Source organism: Camelus dromedarius, chromosome 8 (assembly GCF_036321535.1).
Source record: "Camelus dromedarius isolate mCamDro1 chromosome 8, mCamDro1.pat, whole genome shotgun sequence".
NCBI classification, from domain to species: Eukaryota; Metazoa; Chordata; class Mammalia; order Artiodactyla; family Camelidae; genus Camelus; species Camelus dromedarius.
This window is the reverse complement of record NC_087443.1, coordinates 22,273,956-22,296,647: the sequence shown is the minus strand read 5'-3', so window position 1 is coordinate 22,296,647 and position 22,692 is coordinate 22,273,956. Positions and strand designations below refer to the sequence as shown.

The 22,692-nt window shown below is 44.3% G+C and overlaps 1 protein-coding gene across 3 annotated transcripts in view; it reads right to left on the bottom strand.

Annotated features, from left to right (window-relative positions):
• The window catches only part of GRID1 (glutamate ionotropic receptor delta type subunit 1), a 629,200-nt gene that overhangs the window by 220,981 nt on the left and 385,527 nt on the right, over positions 1–22,692 (bottom strand). For all 3 annotated transcript variants that reach the window (XM_031461023.2, XM_031461022.2, XM_031461024.2), the window contains exon 5: positions 18,666–18,719. In XM_031461023.2, coding sequence (XP_031316883.2) covers positions 18,666–18,719 — 54 coding nt within the window. The remainder of the gene's footprint in view (positions 1–18,665; positions 18,720–22,692) is intronic.

Genomic DNA, 22,692 nt, shown 5'->3' with positions numbered 1-22,692 from the left:
TCCCCGGGCCAGCTGATTGACCAGAAGAATCTTCTGTCTTGTCTGGAGAAGGCTAAATTCCCCCAGGCCTTTGCGTTTTTTGTGGCTCTTTTATTCTATTTCATTTAATTGACTTTTTATTTCATCACATTTTATTCAATCTTACTCTATTATATTTGACCATGAGCACAAGGTGGATGTCTGCCCTCCAATGAGCCAGGGGACCCATATATGTCCCCAGCACTTACTGGGAACAGTCCCTAAAGCACCTCTTGACTGGCTCGATAATTACAGATGATGGATGGGTTTGAGTGGGCTGTCGGTGAGATTCATCCACCCTTTCTCTCCTCTTCTTTCTTTCCTGCATCTGACTTTCACTGTCTCCTCTTCCCATTTCCACTGTCTCCTTTGTCTCTCACTATCCCTTCCTCTCCCTTCCATCCTTTTTTCCACCCATCTTCTTTGGCCATTCTGCTTCCACCAACCTTGCAATTTCTGAATTCTCACAACCCACATCATCCATCTCTACTCATTCAGGTTTCCTTAATTCCACTGGAATAAGGTAGGTCAAAACAATTCCCAGAAGTGGCTCAGCATTTGCTAATTTTACTTTTTCTTTTTCAGATGTGACATTCCTGAAATATGCTGTAAGTTGGACCTGAAATGTATACTTCAGCAGGTCTGGACCTGGGCATTAAAAGCACTGAAATAACTGTAGGGACAGGCTAAAAATAGCTTAGGCTGCCATTTGGAGGGCAGGGCAAGTCTAGAGTCCACACAGTTCAACAACTCAGGGCAGAGTCTGAACAGGACTCTGCAGCCAAGGCAGAGAAGAGGTCCTTCATGCTATCCTATGTCCCTAGCAAAGCAGCACAGAATTCACCCAAAATGGGGAATCTCAAGAGTTACACAAGGAAATTCCATTTATTCAGATCCTCTGACCCTCTATTGTATACCCACAACTCAGACTCAGATCTGGGGCACTATGAATTCTCAGCATCCCCTGCACTGAAGGAAACTGCAGGTGTTAATCTATCGCTTCCTCTGTGTTGGAGTTGGAACCAAGACTAGCTCCTCCAGGACAGGGCACATGTCTCTCATGCTCTGCTATCTTCCTAATGCTGAACACCAGGCCTGGCAAATACTTAGAAAGGATGGGAGGAGGAAAGAATGAAGGACAAAGAGAAGGAGAGAGGGAGGGAGGAAGAGAGAGAAAGGGAGAGAAGGAAGGACGGCATTCCTCAGAATTCCACACACAAAACATGTGAACCTCAAAAATGTTAACACTGAAAACTCCGACCTAAGTCACTATCTCTGTAACACAAAGCCAATGTGTTTCACTCTGTTGTTAAAGTTTTAAAAGCTGGTTTGGGCTTCAATTTGCAGCTTACTCTCCAGGCAGAGATTCAAAAAGAAAAAAATAAATATAATAGCGGCTGATCCTTCATGGTCTTCATTTGCTTGCTTGCTACCAACCACTTTAATTATTTCGTTTGCAATATCTATTTGTTCCTCTCAGGAGAATATTTAAATCTGCTTTTATCTGTGCACAACTATCCCTACCACTAGGAAAATGAAACCTTATGTTTCACATTAACACCTCACGGGGTTTTTTGGTTTTTGTTTTTGGTTTTGGTTTTTTTTGTATCCCCAAGGAGCTGACAGAAAAGTTGTAATTTTTAATTGCATTTATAACTTAAAATCTGGAAATAATACCAAAAACAAGTTCCAAAGACGACTTGAAAATAAAATTGCATGGCCCAGAGCCCTGGAATGGATGGTTCTGAAGTGTATATGTCTGTGTTTATCGTATCAATGCCCTTCCTTACATCTAAACTGGATCCAATTGTGTAGACCCAAGAGTAAAAAAATCTAAGGATATGAACTCCAAGAAATGGAGATACACAGCATGGTAGTTAAGTGTGTAGATGCTGACCATGACAGATCAATAGGGGCTGAACTTATGTCTCACTTTCAATAAGTAAAAAAACAAACAAAACATATGAAACAACAGTTCTCAGATGTGGGACAACAGGCATAGCTGAATGATGATATTCAAGAAAAAAAGAAATAAAGAAAGTGATTCCGAGCTTACTGCTCAGACTTTTTAGGTTTCTGCAGAGGAAGGGGAATCCCAGGCAGAGCCTGATGTTCTCCATGAGTTGAGGTTTGAGGAGGCCAAGGAAGCAGAATTCCAGAGAAGAGAGAGACCCAAAAAGTCTTCTAGAAATGTGTAGAAGGTTCCCTTTGAGTCTTTAGCTGAGTATCGATTAGCATTTGTGTGTGAAGAAACACCACCAGGGAAAGGACCACCTGAAAGGATCAGGTTTAACAATCCCCCCAAAAATGGGTGAAATTGGCAACAGACTATGGACTGTTTCCGATCTGCTTACCAAAGCTTCAAAACAACTCTTGAAACATCAAAATGTTCCAAAGTAACTTAACTGAGTATTTAAAAAAATAAAAGGGATTCAAGCAGCCAACCATGTAAAATTGACAATGTCTGGCATCTAATCAAAAATTACTATGCATGCAAAGAAACAGGAAATTATAACCTATAATGAGGATAAAAAGCAATCAATAGAAACAGGCCCAGAACTAATACAGATGCTAGAATTAGTAGAACAGGACATTAAAACAGATAATGTAAATATTATAAATACACACCATATGCTCAAGAAGATGGAGGAAAGTTTGCGCATGATAGGGAGAAAAATAAAAGACATAAATTGGATTTCTACAAATAAAAATGCAGTGTCTGAGATGAAAAGTACTCTGCATGAAATCAACAGGAAATTAGACACTGTAGAAGAAAAATAAATGAGCTTCAAGTGTGGAAACGAAAAGCCTCTGAAATGAATCACAGAGAGGGAAAAAAAAAAACTGGAAAAAATCAACAGACTATTAATAATGAGCAGTGAAACAACTTCAAGGAACCTAATATACATGTCATTTAAGTCCATGAAGGAGAAGAGAGAAATAGGGGGACAGATAAAATACATAAAGTAATTCAAAATATGTTTTGAATTAAAATATGTTTAAGGGAGATATGGTATCAATTCTATGCAAACATTTCCAAAAAATTGAAGATAAATAAACACAGTCCAACTTATTCCAGGAGGCCAGTACTACCTTGATAACAAAACCAGGTAAAGGATTTACAAGATAAGAAAACTACAGACTAATGTCCCTCATGAACATAGATACAAAACTTCTTTAAAATATCTTAGCTACTACTTTAGCTAAAATACTGTAACTAAGTTTAAGTCCAACAATTCAAAACAAACAAACAAACAAAAAACCAGAAACATCATGATCAAGTGAGGTTTATCCCAGGACTGTGAGGTTGGTTTAGGTTGGTTTCACATTTGAAAATGAATCAACTTAGTTTCCTGTATTTACAGAATTTTTAAAAAAGAAAAAGAAAAGGCATGTGATTACTTCAATAGATGCATAAAAAGCACTAGACAAAATCCAATTTCCAATTATGTTAAAAACCCTAAGGAATAAAAGAAAACTTCTTTAACTTCATCAAGGGCATCTATGAATGACATTCATCTAATATCGTAATTAATTGGTGAAAAACTGACTATCTTCCCCTGAGGTTAGGAAAAAGACAAAGATATCCATTCTTATTACTTCCATTCAGCCTTGTACTAGAGGTTCTAGCCAGTCCAACAGGGCAAGAAAAAGAAATACAGGAGATGCAGATTGGAAAGGAAGAAGTATAAACTGTCTTTATTCACAGATGGCATGATTGTCTATATAGAAAATCTCAGGAAATCAACCAAAGAAAGTCACTAGAACTAAGTGAGTTTAGCGAGGTTGTGGGATAAAAGGTTAATATTCAGAAGTTAATTGTATTTCCACATGCTAGCAACAAACGATTATCAATTTAAATTGAAAAAGCAACACCAACTACAACTGTATCAAAAATATTAGATTAAATATGTAAGGATGAATTTAACAACAAGATTTTGTACACTTAACCCTCAAAACATTGTTAGAAGTAAGAATGATATAATCAATTTAAAAATATACCTTGTTTGTGGATCAGAAGACTTAATACTGTGAAGATCTTAATTCTCCCTCAAGTTATCCCTTGAGTCAACACAATTGAAAAAATTAAAATCCTGTAAGTATTTTTTTTAGAAACTGACAAGTGAATTCTAAAAGGTATGTGGAAATGGGGGGTCAGAACTAGCATGAGACATAGGTACAAACTATGAGAGGAAATTCCTCCTTAAATTTTGTGCTTCATTTGCCTCATCCTAGTCTCAGTCCTATGAAAATGTGAAGGACCCAGAAGGCTGGAAGCACATTTTTCAAAAAGAAAAAGGTAGAGAACTTATTTCACTTGATTTCAAGACTAACTATAAAGCTGCAATTATAAAGTGAGTGTGGCACTGGTGTGAAGATAAATATATAGGTCAGTGGAACAGAATAGAGTCCAGAAACAGATCCAAATACTGAAGGTCAATTTATTTTCAGCAATGGATTCAAAGAGGGAAAAATACTATTTTCAACAAATGGTGTTGAAACAATTAAATATCCATGTGCAAAAATAAAATAATTGACCTCAACCCTTACCTCACACCATATACTAAAATTAACCATCAGCATACACAACAGTATGAATGAATCTCAAAATCATTATGCCAAACGAAATAAGCTGGATAAAAAAAGAATATGTACTCTATAAATCCATTGATATAAAATTCTAGGAAATGCAAATTAATCTATAGTAACAGAAAACAGATTAGGGGTTGCCTGGGATTGGGTGGAGGGAGACATTTATTACATAGGGGCATGAAGAAGCTTTTGTGGGTAATACAAATGTGTATGATTATGATTGTGGTGATAGTTTTACAAGTATATATGTCAAAACTCCAAACTGTAACTCATCAAATTGTGCAGTATTTTTAACATCAATTATACTTTGAAAGTTTGTAAAATAAACAGTATAAGCAAGAGAACTAGAATGCCTAGGTCCAGAGCCAGAATAGCTTACATAAGCTACCACCCAACTCACACCCTAAAATGTCCATCTTCCTTTCCCTACTTTAAACACTTGTGAGGTGCTTGCCCTTGGGCTAGTCATTTGCCTTCTTTGTACATCAGTTTGGTCAACAATATCTGGTCAGCCCTACCTTCAGAATGACAGAATCTGAGCACATCTCACCTCCTATGCTCATATTACCCCAAACCAAGCCACCATCATCTCTTATTAAAGGCCCTAATTTTTTAACTGTTTTCACCTCAACCCCAACAGTGTATTTTCTTGCACAGAAGTCCTTCTAAAGAATAATTCGGATCACATCACTCTTTGCCTCAAAATGTTCCAGTGGTTCCTCAGCTCACTCAGAGCAAAAGCCAACTTCCTCGTAGCAGCAGATGGAACAGAATCTCCTCACACCCTCTCACACATATTGCCACCATGTACTCCAAGTCTTTGCCCCATTATTAGATATCTGTCCATAATTTCCATCCTCTCATCATTACCACACTTCAGAGTCTTAGTTGCTGTGACTCTCACCTGGGGTACACATCTGGTCACGTGGGCTGAGGTACTGAAACCTAATGGATAATAGAGCGCTTCTTTCTGAAGCCAATATTTGCAGGGGAGGAAATGGCATTTTATATTAAACTGAACCATTACGCTAAATTGGAATTTCCCTTGGAGGTGCCAGGCTTTAATATGAAAGTCCACAGTGAAGTGCTGGGTGCATAAGCAAATTGGCCAAGGGAAATGACTGGCAATCCATTTCTTGAATCCAAAAATTCTTACCCACAAGGAAGATATAAAAAGTCCAGAAAAGTCAAAATGGAAGGAAAGAGGATTTAGAGAAGAGCGTTTCTCTGAGGAGGAAAAAAGAATTTGGATATGCTTCCATTTCCCCCTAAGAGTAAGGAGGGAGCCCTCCTTTTCACTGCAAGTCTTCCTGGAGGGGCTTCACTGGGGCCACTGGAGACTCTCACAGAGCAGAGCCAGGACCTTGGACAAGCAGGATTCTTTGGTTTTAACCATGAAAGCTGCTTAATGTCTTCCATTGGCCCTTTGACCCTGCTCATTCCCTTCTATTGGATGAAAATTAAGGCAAGTTTCACGACTCTTTTCTTTGTTAACTAAGGTTAATAGAAAATTTTGTGTCACTTTAAGTTGCAAAACCAAGTTTTGATGCAGAAATTAAAATGATCTAATCCAATACAATAACTGGAAGACTTACTTAGCTTGGTGCAGAAATTTTGACCCTTAAAAGACATAAATCAGTATGTCTCTCCCATTAAAGTAGAGCTGGGCTGGTGCAAAGGCAATACTACGTGGAAGGAACAAAGGCTTTAGAATGTGACCAATTTGAGCTTAAAATTCCAGCTTGTCTTTATACCTTAGACATTTTCTGAGCCTCAATTTCATTATGTGTACCCTAGTGAGACAGGATGGAAGGGGGCAGGGCAGAGCCATTTAAGGAATGACACAGCAATTATCACCAGAATGGCAAAAGATTCAACTCCCAGCAGGCCTTGAAGCTCAAGGTGGCAGGAGATTTGACTCCCAGTAGACCTTGAGCTTCATTATACGCTCATTGTAATATATTAGCATGGTAAATGACATGCCCACAGGCACCATGACAGTTCCAGAGCTAACAGTAAAAGGTCAAAGAGTGGGCAATGGCCAAATTCCTGGAAATCCCAGCCCCTCCCCCATGGTAGTTAGAACGGTCATCCCACTTGTAGGCGTGTGAAGCTACCGAGCCCATGAAAACGCAACACGGCGCCTCATGGCCGCCCTTTTTGCTCTCTCATCTTCAGAGATGGCCCGCACTCTGTCTGTGGAGCGTGTACCTACTTCTACTCTAACCTGAGCACCCAGTCTCCAATACCTCATGGCCTTTCTCTCGCCTACTAAAACAGCCTGCACGCTATGCAATATGTATCTCTCTAAATAAATCTACCTTTGCTCAACTGTGGCTCACTTTTGAATTCTTTCCTGCATGAAGCCAAGGACCCACACTTGGTGGGGCACATCTCAGGGGCTCAACCAAGACCTAGGACACAGCCCTCCTCATATCCCACATCCGTTTTTTCTGCATCAACAGGTTAGAGTAAAAGTAGGTACACACTCCATAGACAGAGTGCTGGCCATCTCCGAAGGTGAGAGAGCAAAGAGGGTGGCCACGAGGCACAGTGTTGCCAGTTTTTATGGGCTCGGTAGCTTCACACGCCTACAAGTGGGATGACCGTTCTAACTACCCTGGGGAAGGGGCTGGGATTCCCAGGAATTTGGCCATTGCCCACTCTTTGACCTCTTGTGGTTAGCCCTGGAACTGTCATGGTGCCTGTAGGCGTGTCATTTACCATGCTAATATATTACAATGAGCGTATAATGAAGCTCAAGACTGGGATCCAAATCTCCAGCCATCTTGAGCTTCAGGGCCTACTGGGAATTGAATCTTTTGCCATTCTGGTGTTAATTGCTGTGTTATTCCTTGAATGGCTGTGCCCTGCCCCCTTCCCTCCTGCCTCACTAGTGTTAATAATACATCTGTCATAGAGTTGTTGTAAAGATCGGGTCATATAACAAAAGACTAATGCATTTGCACAAAGGACCTGAGCAACCAAGTCACAAGATGAGAAACAGCCATGATCAACCAATAAATGTGCAAAGCGTTTGACTTGACTAATAAGCAAAGAAATGCAAATTAAAACAAGGCAGTGTGAGCTTTTATTTTTTATCTAAAATATTGGTAAAAATGAAAGACCAATATATATTGGTTTATGTTCATTACATTCATGTATACAAGACAAGCAAGGGATGAGACAGGCGCTCTGATAAAAGGAACTCAGCTCTTTGGGAGTTCTCATCCTCTGAAACAATATTTTTATCACCATGTCCATCACCATAAGAAATCGGAGAGACACCAGCAGATCTGAGTATAATGATGTTGATTGCAGCATTATTTGCAATAGCATTAACTAACCTAAGTTTCCAAAAATGGTGAAGATTTACATAAATTATCATTCCTCCAAGTGACAGACTACTACTGCAAGGCTATTAACTATTATCCCAAACGCCATTCACCGAGCTGATAAAATGTTAATGATATACTATTAATTGAGAACAGTAGGGCATAAAACTGAACAAAAGAGGAAAACCTCAAACTGGCAAAATAAGCTACATATATAAGGCTGTTTGAAGAGACAATTTTATAGGTATATTGATTTGTATTGTGTTTCACTATTGTAGAAGAATCAGAAAGAATTACAGCAACTTTTCTCCACTTTTCCTCTATTCCTATCCCTCCCCTTCCACCACACATGCCCACACACACCCACACAAGAGTAAACAACACCTTACACTCTAGAAAGTTCGTGCTCTTCTTTCTCCCAAGATGTTCTCTTTCAATATAGATGAAATGACAGTGATGGTTAGCTGGAAAGCCCCTCTGTGGCTTGGAGAATGGAGGGTCAAAGTGGCCTGAGCCAGGAAGCTTCTAGTAGTGACAGAGGTGACAGAAGAGCAGCTTGTGGCCCACCCATCCCCTGATCCACATTAGTCCCAGGGTGGGATATCAGAGAGGAGTGGCTGGTGGCCATTTAGGAAGGCTGGCTGGGCCCCAAAGATGGGGTCTCTCAGACTCAGGAAAGAAAAAAGTCACCCTCCTTAACCAAGTGGATTGGAACTTCCTGAGTGTGCACAGAGATCTTTCTATGATGATCTTGACAGTGTAAAACCTGGGGGCCTTTACACAACCTTCCTGAGGGCAAGGAGGAAGCTCTCCAGTTATAATAGGTTCAAATTTCTTACAATCTCTTTAAACGGGATTTCATGGGCAGATGTAATTCGTTTTGTCTGGAAAGCATCCAAAGCAGGGCCTGGCACACAGTAGGTACTCAACAAGGTGAGTCTCCTTGCTTCTGAGGGCAACCACTCAGCTCAGTGTTTTTGCAACATCCCATAGCAAACAGGCGGAGGTATGAGGGTAGGGAGGAGACTGTTTAGACCCCACTGGCCTCACAAGGTAGGCTCTTCGGCAATCCTTGACCAGGAGGTCCGATCTGCACCTGGCCAGGAGCAGTGCCAGGCATGATGGTGGCAGCAGCTGGTCCTCAGCCCTTTATTTGCTCAGTAACTGACCAGCCAGTCTCTAGGGCTTTAGGAAACAGCCTCCCAGTTCTGATCACTGACAATTAAAAGGTTTCCTCCTCTTCCTGAAACTGCATGACACTCACTTTAAATTCTTCAAGCAGTTCCAAGAGACAGGCTGCCCCAGTGCACCCATCTTCTCATTTGAGACAGCAAAAAACAACCCCAAAGATGAGCCTACTGTCTCTGTGAGCCCTCAAACATCATGTAAGACACTTCCTAAGAAGTTCTGCTGGTTTGAATTGTCTCCTGTCTCCATTTCTGCTTTTATGTTCCAGTTTTGAAGGGACTCACCCTGGGAGCTCCACCAGGAGCCTGCTCTTACCCACACTGCAGGTGAAGGCAGTGCGTGTGTGTGTGTGTCTGTGTATGTGTGCTCACACTTACTTCTCGCCTCTCCGTGCAGTTCCTGATGATTATCCAGCCTGGCAAAGAAGGTGTAATAACGGGTAGAAGGTGCAGATAACAGGGTCTTTCTGGTACAAGCAGCGAGTTCATCTGAATCCATCAGAATCCATTTGGGGGAAGAGCGATGGGCAGGAAGGCAGAAAGGTAGAGACACTAACCTTTAGTTTTCAGATACATGTGCTGCACGTGGTAATTAAAGCTATTTTTAAAACTCCCTAAGTGTCAGCACTCCCTTTCCCAAGCATCCGTCTGTCAAAACTCTGCCAAACAACAATACACTTGTTGGGAACAACTGAACAAAATATGGAGTCTGATTCTGCAGCAGCGGTAGGGGTTCGGCTGAGCTGTTCTGTCTGCAAGGAGTTTGAACTTGATTGCAAACTGCAGAGGATCTGGAATGGCTTCTCCAATCATTGCTTAGCTGTAGTGTAGTGATCCAGGCACACATGTTTCTTACCCATGATACTAGAAGCTCTCTGAGGGTGAGAAGCGTTCTCTCTCAGATTCTCAAAAGTACCCCCAGTGCCTCATAGGTGTTTGATACATGTACGATAAATAATGATAGATTGTCAAGAGTTATATAGTCAGGTAGGGAAATAGGACATGGAGGAGGAATTTAAGAACCGCTGAAGAATCATAAGGTGTTGGAAAAAGAAAAGGTTATGGAAGAACTCCATAGGTGTTGCAAAGTGGGGAGAGGGTAATTTGATCAGAGTCTTAAAGGATGCATAGGAGTTTGAGAGGCAGAGACTGGGAAATCTAAGGTCCCAACAAGCCCAAAGCACAGTTATGAATGCTGTGGGGAAGGGATAGTTCAGTGGCAGAGTACACGCTTAGCATGTGTGAGGTCCTGAGTTCAATCCCCAGGACCACCATTAAAAAAATAATAATAAAATAAAATTTTTTAAAAATGCTGCAATTCAAGCCAGGTGATGGAACCAAGCTATGTCCCCAACACCCTGCACTCCTCATAAAGACACGCGTTGACCTTTATCAATTACTTAAATCTAGATGCTTCCTTGATTAAGTTCCAAAGATGAACTTGCCACAGAACATCAGTTGATTGCTAGTAAGAAGAGGTATCTTTTAAGAGTGCCTGCTATAAGCTAGACCCTGCGGAAGGTCATTTCTGGTGAGTTATCTCACTTAGTCTTCACAGCTTTCCTGTGAGGTTGTTATCAGGAACTCTACTGAACAGATGAGGAAAATAAGGTTCAAGGAAGGAAGCAAAACAATTTACCCAAAGTCAAAGAAGTGGTCAGCATGGGAGTCAAATCCCATCCATGGCGTGTTCCCAAAGACTCATCTAGAACATAGTGGTACCTTATTTCTCTCTAAGTACTGCTCCCCAAATCCACCATCTGTGCAGCTCCAAGTACCCTCCCCACGGGGCTTTGAAAAGGGCTGAGGAATGACATTCCAAAACGACAATTTCCTCACACCCTGTAACCATAAGTGTTACATCCCATCGATTCCTCTAGGGCTGAGAAAGGAAAATAGATATATTCTGACTAACAAATGGAAGCACATTTCTAGTAAATAGGGCTTGTTCCTTTCAGATGCTACTCATGCGACATGCATTAGCCTGCTTGCATGGGCTTTTCCAGGGTTCTTTCACCTTTTCCATAGGAAATTTTAAAAATAAGGTGCTGAATAAAATAGATACACAACAGGGACCGACTGTATAGCACAGGGAACTATGCTCAATATCCTGTAATGAACCATAATGGAAAAAAACACGAAAAAGAATTTGTGTATGTGTATATATATATATACACATATACACATATACATGTATAATTGAATCATTCTGCTGTGCACTAGAAACCAACACAATATTGTAAATCAACTATACTTCAATAAAAAATAAAAGCAAAAAATAAAACACAAAAATAAATAAATAAAAATAAGGTGCTGATATGTAAAATGACAGAAAGGAAAAAATCTAATAATAAATAATAAAAATTTTATAAGACTTTCCACAACAAGATTATATTACCACTTTCAAATAATTAAAACACACACACACACATCGCTGGATGCAGTCATGTATTTAGCATTTAGTTAGTGCTGAGTGTGAGGAGGAATGGTAAGAGGTGGTCTGTGTGGCACAGGGTGTATATTTCTTAAATTTGGAGTCACTCACGCCTAAGTTCAAATCCTGACTTTGCCACTTACTGAGTGACATTGAAAAGTCAGTCCATCTCTCTGAGAATCTGTGTCCTTATCCGTAAAATGCAATGATATAAGTGGGGTACTTGTCCTCCAACCCTTTCCCAACATCCGCCCCAAGGGCATCACATCCTCAAAGTGGCAGCGCTTGACATCAACGATCTCTCCCTCCTCTTTGAAGTGGTTTCTTCATTTGGCTTCCAGGACTCCACCCTCTCCTAACCATAGCAATACTCACATTAAATATAAATTATCTAAGCACCTTAATTAAAAGGCAGTATTATAATGAATAAAATCGCAAGATCCAAGGATGAATGACCTTCAAGAACCATACTTTAAACATGAAGAAACAAGCAAGTTAAAAGTCAAAGAATGGAAAAAGCTGTATTATGCTAACATGAGTCAAAATAAATCTCTTAACAGCTTCAGTAATATCAGATAGATAAAGTATATCTCAGAGCAGAGGGATAAAGGTCATTTCGTAGTGATAACAGATCAATTAATCAGCAGGACAAGAAAAATCCTAAACACGCATGCCTCTCGTAACAAAGCTTCAAAATACATTAAGCAACAACGGATAAAACTGCAAGGAGAAACAGGCAAACTCACAATTAAAGCTGAATGTTTTGATGCCAGTCTCTCAGTAACTGACAGAAGAAACAGACAAAAAATCATCGAGGATACAGAAGACATAAATAACACTATCAACAAAATTGACCTAATTGACATTTATAGAACATTTCACACAACAACAACAGATTACATATCCTTTCAAAGTGCACATAAAACATTTATCAGGAAGGACAATATATTGGATTATCAAATAAGTCTCAATAAATTTTTAAAAATTCAAGTAATAGAAACTCTGTTCTCTGATCACAATGGAGCTCAATTAAAAATCAGTAAGAAAAAGATGCCTGAAAAATCTTTAAATATTTGGAGACTAAATAACACACTTCAGAACAACCCTCGGGTCAAAGAAGAAATCAAAAGGTAATACAGAAAGTATTCTGAACTGAATAACAATGAAAATGCAAAATACCAAAATTTGGAAGATGCCATTAAATCACTTAAGGGGATATTTAAAGCAGTAAAGAAAAATAAAGTTCTCAAATCAATGATATTAGCTATCCCCCTAAGGAAGCTATGGATATAGACTTAACACATGAAAAGATGCTCAGTATCAGTCATTAGGGAAACAAAAAATACAATTATAATGACGTACCGTTACATACCACTACAATGGCCAAGGTCAAAAAACCTGATCAAACCAAGTACTGAAGAAGATGTGGAACAACCGTTATTCTCATACAACCTGGAAGTTTCTTAAAAGGTTAAATTTACATCTACTATATGACACTCCAATTCCACCTGTAAATATGTACATAAGAAAAATGGAAGCCTGTGTGCATACAAAGACTTGTATGTGGACGTTCGCAGCAGCCTTATTTGTAACCATCAAAAATCTCAAACTACCCAAATGTCCATTGAAGGGTAAATGTATGTTCAAACTGTGCTGTAGCCATACAATTGAATATGTTTCATCAATAAAAAGAAAAGAACTATTGCTGTATACTGCAATATGGGTGAATCTCCAAAATAATTATCTGGAGGGAAATAGCCAGAGCGAAACAGTGGAAAAGAGTACACGCTGTATGATTCCATCTATATAAAATACCAATAATCTGTAGTGCCAGAAACAGACACCCAGGGGGTGGGGAAGGTAGGGCAGGAGGACACTGTTGGGGTGATGGCTCTGCTCCCATTCTTCCCCGTGGTTAGGGTTTCACGAGTGTATACATATGTCGAGTGTAAATTCTACACTTAAATATATGCATTTATTGTACGTGAATTAAATATCAATCAAGTGGTTAATTTTTAAGTAAAAAAATAAAGGCAGTGATGCTCAGAAACAGTGCCTGGCTCTGCCTCGTGTCTGATATTCTTTGTGCTGGGTTCTCAGAGGGGCTACAGAGCTGGGTAAGAAGTGGGCCCTGTCCTCAAGGACTCCTCAGTGGGGCTGGGGAGAGAAACAAGTGAGTCGATTACAACGAGCATAATTGTTTTTGAGTGTTAACTAAATGAAATTTGCGGACGGTAAATGGTACAGGGACTTAATATCTGTCCAGAATTGGAATCTTCAAAATGAAAGGAAGGAAAAAAAAAAATTAAATCTTTTCCCTCCCTCTCTCCCTCTGTGTCCCAAATAGAGAGTTCTTAAAGCTGCTCAATTCAGCATTCATAGCGTGGTCTTTTTTTGTTGTTTTCTTCAATTTAGTACATTAGCATTACTCTTCCCTACATTATGCAAGTGTAGCCTCATCTCACTTCCATGTGTTTTTAACTCAGTGTGTGTTTGGGGGTAGGGACGATTTGAAAGTCTCGAGTGATGTTCTCTGGACCATTAACAGACGTCTCCTCTGGGGCACGCCAAGGTGATACGGTGGGGGCGGGGGTCCGAGGGGCAAAAACAGGAGAACGTTTGGGCGGAGGGGACTGAAGCGGTCCAGACACTGGGACAACCCTGTGTTTAGGGTGGCAGAGATTTCTCATGATACAGACAGAGCAGCTCTATATGAACAGAGATGGCAGAAATTGAGACCAGAGAGGGCTCTGAAGTCAGCTCATGAATAGCTTCGTGGAACACAGGGAAGAATCTGAATGCAATCCTATGGACCCCGACACTCCACCACCTGCCAAAGACCTATTCCAGCATAGAGGTGAGCAGGTGTTGAGAGAAAAAGCACATAAGTGTGTTTGAAACACAAATGCACGTGGCAGCCAGTGTGCACGACCTCATCCTAGGAAGGCAGAGCATGCATTAGAGATGGAAGATGCCTGCAGGAGACACCTGTGTCTTGCTCTTTAAGTTATCCGCCCTCTCTGATCACAGAATCTTTTTTTCTACAAAGCACCTACAAATCAGCAGAACAAATGTTCCCCGGAGCACAGCGTGGAGACTGCTGTAGGAAGCCTGGCTGGTGCTTCCCCTGCCCTCCTCCCTGGCTGCTCCACCACCTGCCGATGGCTTGGTCTAGGGCCGGTGGGGAGCCCGTGTGCCTCAGAGGAAGAGCTTGTCCCCCACGGGACTTGTAATGCAGGCACCGGAAAAGGAGGCGCAGGGGAACAGCGGTAGCTCAGGAAGCAGGATTGCAGCTTTCTGAGTTAATGAAGGATTGGGAGGTTAGAAATACCTCTTCCTCCACGTGGAGGCAATTAAACAAGCAGAGTCAAGGTGAGAAGGCAAGAGGCAGAGGCAGCAGCGGGAGGCTTAACCCAGCACTTCCTCTGTGTGTGAACCCCTCACGCTGGCGACTCTGGGGAGCCTGACGGAAAGGAGGTCTGGCCCCCATTTATATGGAGGCTGTTCAGGAAGCCAGGCACGTGCATCAAGCCCCCAACATAGCATAGCTGGGGTGAGGAGGCCAGGACGGCAGGAGAATGAATAACACTAATTGGGAAATCCAGGAAGACCCTTTGGCAGAGGTAATGTTTAGCAAACCCCTGCAGGAAAGGTAAGTCCTTGACAATCAGAGATTCAGGAAAGGCAAGCCAGACATCAAAGAAAATCCTGGCAAAGGCCCAGAACCAGGGGAGGAAGATAAACATAGGAAACAAGAAGTCACCCATTGCTCGCCGGGGTGAGCCATGGGAGAGTGGGCAGAGGGTAGGAAGTAAATAAGGACGGAAAGGTGTGATGGGAGAGGGTCATCCTGGAGTTCTGAAGTGGTTCTGAAGCAGGGAGCAGGATGTGGGCTTTTCTCCATTGGTTAGGGAGCCAATCAGGATGGGGACACTGGTCTCTGGGACTGGAGCACTGAGTAAGAACCAGGTTAGGGGGAGGGTGATGAGTTCAGAGAGAGATGCACTGAGCTAGAGGTGGTCACGAGGCTTCCAAGCGGCTGAGTCCAGAAGGTATCTGGATCCCTGAGTCTGGAGCTCAGGGACAGAAGATACGGGATGTGGGGGTCACGGACATACGCTGGCAAGGGGGCGGGGTATGAGGGCCTGTTGGCAGTGCCTCTTCCCTCCTTAGATCCTACCTCCCCTGCTGAGCCACAGAACACAGCTTAGACCATCACGTGCTGACAAAACCTAAGTGCAAGGGTTATGCACATGTTTCTGCATGTCTTGAACCATTTCCATCAAAGCTTGCTTGGTTTCAGAGTCTGGAAGAACTAGTGAGAGCTGTCCAGTAACAAATGGAGTGCTTCAAGTCCCCCTCACAGATGGTTCTGGAAGAGGCTAGAGAGATATACATATTCCATAAAGGAATCTCCTCCAGAAAGTTCCCGAGAGGCCAGACTATGAGGTACACGCCTCCTGCCTGGACACAGAGCCTCACAGGGAGGGCATGCTTCTCTATGTCCAGACTCCTCCCTTGTGCTGAGGACACCTGTGAGTCCCTGAGCCACAGCCACGAGGAGAGGAAGCTCTCCAGACCCGCTGATAAAGACGTTCTGGGAGCCAAAGTCAAGTGTAACTGGTCCTGAACTGGCAGCTTCTGATGAATGACCCAGAGTGGTCCCCTCCCTCCCTGAGCCTCCCACCCTAATTGTTGCCTTTGTCTCTTCTCGGAGGCTGACCGGGAATACTCTTCAAAGCAACTTGCTCCAAACTACACACATCAACTTGCCTTCAATTAAACCTTTTTAAGAGTCTGCTCTTTGCCCTGACTATCGGGGATTCAGTGATAACCTGGATTCTGACTTTGTCCTCAAGGGACTCGCTCATAGCCTATTGGCCACCTTGACTAATGTTCAACTTTGCTTTCCACACACTCTTTTGAATCCCCCACCCCCTCCAAGTTAACATGTGATTTAATCAATCAATAAAAATACAGTTTACGCCCCAAAGCACATCTGCTTGCTAGTGTCCCCACAGTGGAGTCCAGACACCATACAAACTGTCAGTGAGGCTTACTCACTCACAAGCCCTTCTCTGCATCCAATCACCCCTTCTCCAAATAAAACAGGCCTGTAGCACGTGACACCAATATTCGGTGGTGAGGGGGTAGACATACTAAACAAACCAGTGCATAAAGAAAGCAAACAGAAACCCATGCCCTGGAGTGCTTGTCTTGAATCCAGGAAAATACACTAAGCAAATCAAATACAGAGAGAAACTGGAGGACAGAGCCTGTGAGGAATGAGGGGAAGCCAGGGGTGGAGCTGGAGGACCACAGTGAAGGCCTCCTTGGGGAAAGACGTGGGGGACAGAGGCACAGACCTGAGCTCATCTGATGGACTGAAGCCCCTCCAGAGAAGAAGGGAGCAGCTCAGGAAGCAGGAATATGGGGCCCCAGTGTAGACGCTGAACCCTGGAGACCATGCTGTTGCTACCAACTGCCTGCTCCTGACTCATCTCTTCCTACTTTCTTTTACCTTAGCCATCACATATAACCGAAAAGCAACTGGGAAACTAGTTGTCCCTGGCTCTGTATCTGGATAGAGCCTAGAATGATGCAATTGTCACAAGAATCACAGGACTTGTTTCCATGGGGCCCCGCTGAAATAAGAAATGAAGGGACAGACAGAGGGCCCTGGGAGTGGTCGGGATGCAGGGGAGGAAAAAGGAAATCAGTTAGAAATGTAAAAATAGAGCAGTTTTTGAAGACTGGCAACAGAGAAACACTGGCTAGCCAATTCGGAGGAGTCATAAAAAAATAAAGCTAGCATTTGCCTTAAGGGGCATGTAGAATGCACCCTTTCCCTGAAATAAAGGAAACCTGTAGAAAAGTTGGCAAAGCCCAGAGAATCAAAACTTCCTGAGGACCAAGGAAGACTCTGGCAGGCTCCGAAAAAGGGAAAGAAGCCAGTGCCTTCTCCTGATGACCAGCACAACCATCCACACCCCGAGGGAAATGGACAGTTACCTCACTTGTCTCCAACTGGCCTGTGTAGATGTGGAACTAATAAGATGTGAATTTATGGACAAAACCCACGAAAAGTGGGCCTTGCAAGCAGTTACTATCTGATCCTACCTAAAAAATTATTCAAATAAGCCCAAACTGTTTCAGCCATAGTAGCGCTGAGCTGATGAAACACACATCATAAAAGCATAAATTACTTCCCTAATAAACCTTGCATCTTCTAGAATGCAGCCATTAGAAACTGATCAGTTAATTTAGGAGAAACGGAAGGCCCCAGGGCTGATGAACGCTCGCTCCAGGAAGCATCTTCTTGAGTCAGCTGTGTTAACAGCCAGCTCGGGTCACCAGGGCTGCCCCGAGTGGGTGGCTCCTGCATGGATGGGCGCGCAGAGGGGACTCTTCAGGAAAGCCAGGGCAGGTGGTTACAGGCCACTCCCGTGTAACGTCCGCAGCGTGGAGGAGCAGGGCCAGTTAGAGTGTAACTGGTGAAACCTTGGCGTTCCCAACCCTCCCAGGGCCCAAACCAGTGGATGGCCAGTCATGGCAGAGACGTCCCACTTCCCCCATTTACATGGTTACACTGACCCCTCTCCCCCACCAGCTGCACAGGGGGGTGTGCACACTACATACACACTCACACCTGTACACATACACACACTGACAGACACACTTGCACAGGCACATTTATGCACACACACAAACTCATGCACTCGTACACACTCACATAACACACACACCTTCAAGCTCCTGCAGGAATGCAGCCTCCATCCCCCATGCACCCCATTTTCTAACCTGCCCGCATCTTTCAGGTCCCTGACCCCTGACTGGTAACCTCCCCTCACCCCACACATCTAATGCCTGACACCATGTCTCTGACTCTTGACATCCTCGTGGACTCATATCTCGATTCTTTCCTTGGTCCCCACCTGCTCCAGGTGAGCATCTCTCATCTCTTGTCTCGCACGGTGGAGCCCTGGAGTTCACTCCAGCACCCCCAGTCAGAATTGGGCCTGAAAGCATCACTCTGCGCTTCCCCAAGGGGCAGGGGCTCTGCACAGGCCATGCCCCTCACCATCCTGGGGCTCTTACCTCATTCACAAAGACCCAGTGGCTGTCCTTGGAAGCCAGGTTTGTCTCCACGGCCTGCAGAGAGAAAAAGAATACAAACATGAGCAGAAGCAAGCCAGAAGCTGGCAGACACAGGATGATTGCCGAGACGGGCTTTGAAAAACATTGTTCTTGGACAATTTTTTCCTCACACACCACGCCGTCCCCCTGAGGCCTTAGCTACAAGACGCATGGTCTGAACACAGACATCTGGTTTCCTGCTGTTCTTCCAAGCTCTCGTGCACCAGTCCCAGGCAAGGTTCGAAGCTCCAGTTCCTGCAGGCATCACAAGGCCAGAGGCAGGGGCGTCCCTCCCCTCTCTCGGAGGATGCCTGCAAACACCTTTCTGGAGGGATGCTCAGGGGGGTGAGTCTCAGCATTGCCCGAGGCTAGAGAATCAGGAATATGGAAAAAGGGGTTTACGGCCATGCTAAACAACACCTGGGAAGCTGACAGCTCATAGCCGGGGCTCTGAGCTGCCTTCAGCTCTAAAGAACCCATCAAGGACCCTTCCTGGCTCCTGGCTAGTGACCCCACCTGCATCATTCTCTCTTAGAGCACCTGGGTTCTATTTCTTTATAGCACTTGCCATGTCTGTGCTTGGGTAGTTATCAGTTTATTTACTTTATTGTCCATCTCCTTCACCAGGCTGGGGCCTCTGTGAGGTCAGGGGCCATATCTGTGGCTGTCACGGTTGCATCCCAGAACCTTACATGATAACCAGCACATAGTAGGTGTTCAGCAGACAAATGAATACTGTTGTTGAATATACAAATGAAGCATAGGAGAGCAGGGCGGATGGGACCCAGTCACTTATTTGGCTTCTTATATGTTTTTATGAGTACTTTTTCCCTCCTTTAATTGGAATGCCAACAGAGTGAAAAAGAGAAGGAACTGATAATTTTCAAGCCTGTCCCGTAAGAACACTCACAGTTAGCATGTGCCAAGTACTGCTGAGTGCTGGGCACTGTGCCAGGCCCTCTACCAACCTGGGAGACAGCTCTCAGATTGTCGTCCTTTATTTTCACTTTTTGGGGGTATTTTCTAGTGTAATTTTTATTACTCTATTTATTTGAAAAAATACACAAAAACCAAAATGTTCAAAACTATCCCATTAACCCGCACTATTTTTTAATTGTGAAAATGCCCCATTTATCCTTCCAAATTCATCCCCTAGAGATTGTTCCAAGTGTCCCCTTCCAGGAGTCTTTTTTAAGACACATCTGCATATATGTACCCACATACACATATCAGACAGATGTTTTTATTAAAATGGGATCATGAAATCTACATCAGGTTACAATTGCCATGTTTGACATATTGATGGATCAAGAGTATCTCTCCTCGTTGGTCCATGGAGATCTGACTCATTCTTCCCTTCTAGGGAGCTTTGAAAAATGCAGACCCTGGGGCCCCACTCCATGAATTCCTAATTCACTGGCAATGGTTATGTGACTGAGATGCTGCGACGTTTCAGAGCTCTGAACCCTGACTCACAACCTCCGGGGCTGGGAGCTCTACTCCAGCATGTGTAGTTCTGGGAATCTGAAGATGTAGGTGCGCCTATGCAGGTGAGAGGTCCTCGGATGTCCGTGCAGGAGCCAGCAGTGCAGAGGACCTGTCTCAGCTGCCACGACATCCCAGGGAGCAGGTGGGAGCCCTAGCTACGCTAAGGCAGCTTCCCACCTGGTCTCAGACTCGTGCACGGAAGATACCAATGGAGAGAATTGATCAGAAAACCCCACAGGACAACTGGCCAACTTTCCTGGCCTACTTTCCCTCACCAATTAGCAATTAGCTAATTTGTTAAGCCTCTTTTCCTCACACGGAGATAAATAACACTTGGCTGCAGTCTTTTCCAGAGGGTGCAACTCACACAGAAGCTGAGATAGACGGTGAGAAGGAGAAGCTACTGCAGATTTAGCAAGAACGCCTCCTCCCCCGTGATGACTGGAGACCTGCCAGCTCAGTGAGCAGAGCCCTAAATGCTCCCAGCCCAGGGGACAGTGTTCCATTCTAAGTGCCATCCTTTCCCTGTTCCTCCCCAGCCTGTCTGAGGCAGACGGAGGCCCCCGAGTCCTCCCTTTCATCTCAGAGCCGGCAAGGTAAGGAGGAGGCAGGCAGGCAGGGCACGTTCGAACCTCAGTTCTGCCTCTGCTTAGCTGAGTGCTCCTGGGTGAGTTACTCCACCCCTCTGAGTGGCGGTCCCACGCCTGCAAGGTGTTCGGAGGCCAGCAGTGCCACTGATGCTCTGCCCAGGGCCCTCTTGCATCCCATTAGGAATTCTGAGCCCACTGGCTCCCGATGTGCGTTCACTGCCAATGGCAGACACTGCGGGCTCAGTTGCCGGAACCCTCCTTGGCACTCACGGTGCCTGGGAATTTACACTCTAGCCTAGACTGAAGGTGCCACGTATACAGATCCCAGCTGCCCTGTTCCCTGATGGGGACTGCTCTGAGTGTTCAGACTGCTCGGGACCAGCCAACATGGCCTCACTTGCTCACGCGCCCTCTCTGGCCACCTTCACTTCCCTGTCCCACGTTCCCATTCCCCTGCTGGTTTTTTTTCCCCCACCCAATTCCTCTGGGAACACTTCTTAATAAATTATTGTCACACAAACCCTCAGCTCAAAGTCTGCTTCTGGGAACCCAACCTGAGACAAACACCACCCAACTTGGGGTTATCGTGGGAATGAAATGAAGTTACATGTGATGCTTCCAGCCCAGAAAGAAGCTCTATGGATGATCGATTAACACGAAGGTCCTCTCCATTCCTTCCATTCACATCTCCTGCCTGGTCATCATCTGATGGTCTATTTTGAACGTGTAGAAGTCAGTAGTAATCCCTCATGTGTTCCTTTCTTCAGTCAACAGACAGCAAACACTGCAGCTGCCCTCACTCTCCTGGATGTGGATGTGAGCCAGGAGCCTCGTCTGTGCCATCACAGAGCCAACAGTAGACCCGTGATAAACACACCCTGCCAGTGTGGTGAGCACTGCCTCTCTGCAAGTCCACAGACCCGTCAAGGCAGCCCCATTCGGGGCTGCCCCTCATCTCAGCCACGGTGCATGTCTCCTGCTACATCACTGTCAGCGTCTGCAGAGGAGGGCTGAGCCAGCTAGACAAATAAAGGGCAGCCCCTTTATCCCGTGCGTAGGGAAGGGAGCGGAGCTGGCCTTCTGCTCAGGGTGGGTTCCCAGTCACTCACCCTCAGCAAGTCTGGAGGCCAGTTTCCTACAACTGGGCTTCTCTCCCAGAACAGGGCACCATGCTATGGGATGACCCACTAAATAATGCAGTGGCAGGTGACGGGGGCCTGAGTGACTGCAGGAGCTCCACACGGACCCCGTGGGCATGGAAACTAGGTCTCAGTGAACCCACGGGATGGCAGCAGTGGTGCAATGCCTCGGCATGGGACAGGCAGCCCTGGTGAGATCATTGCTGTGAGTGGCTGAAAGGCCACGCTGGACCACCAGAGCCCAGAGGCCTGGCTCTTGTGGTCCCTTGATAGATTGGTAAACAGGGAACTTTAGAAGAAGAACTGAGGGGGTGGGAACTTCTAAAGAATCATGCTGACTCCTGTTTTAGCCCTTTGTGAACAAAGAGGAGACCCAAGATGCTTCAGGTGGCATGGAGCCCGTGGAAAGGGCTGGGATGGCTGCCAGGGGGGAAAGGCATCGCTCACAGAGGCAGGACCAGATGTCTACCCTTGTTCTGACACTATGTACTACCCTCTTGAGCCATAAGTGCACCGTCATAGGTAGACCCCTGTTCAAGGAAGCGAAAGGCAGCTGTTCTTCCCATACCTGGAGAAGGGAATGTGTCCTCTTGCCTGTGAGCAGCAGCCCCTGTCTGAACCTCAGGGTGCCTTTTCCCATGGCCAGTGGCATCTACAGAGCTGCGGTTTAAGTGACACAGGACATGCCATCTTGCAGGGGCTCAGGGGATATTTAGATCCTGTCCTGGTTACCCAGCCACTTAGGTCCTACAGTTTGCCTAGGGAAAGAGA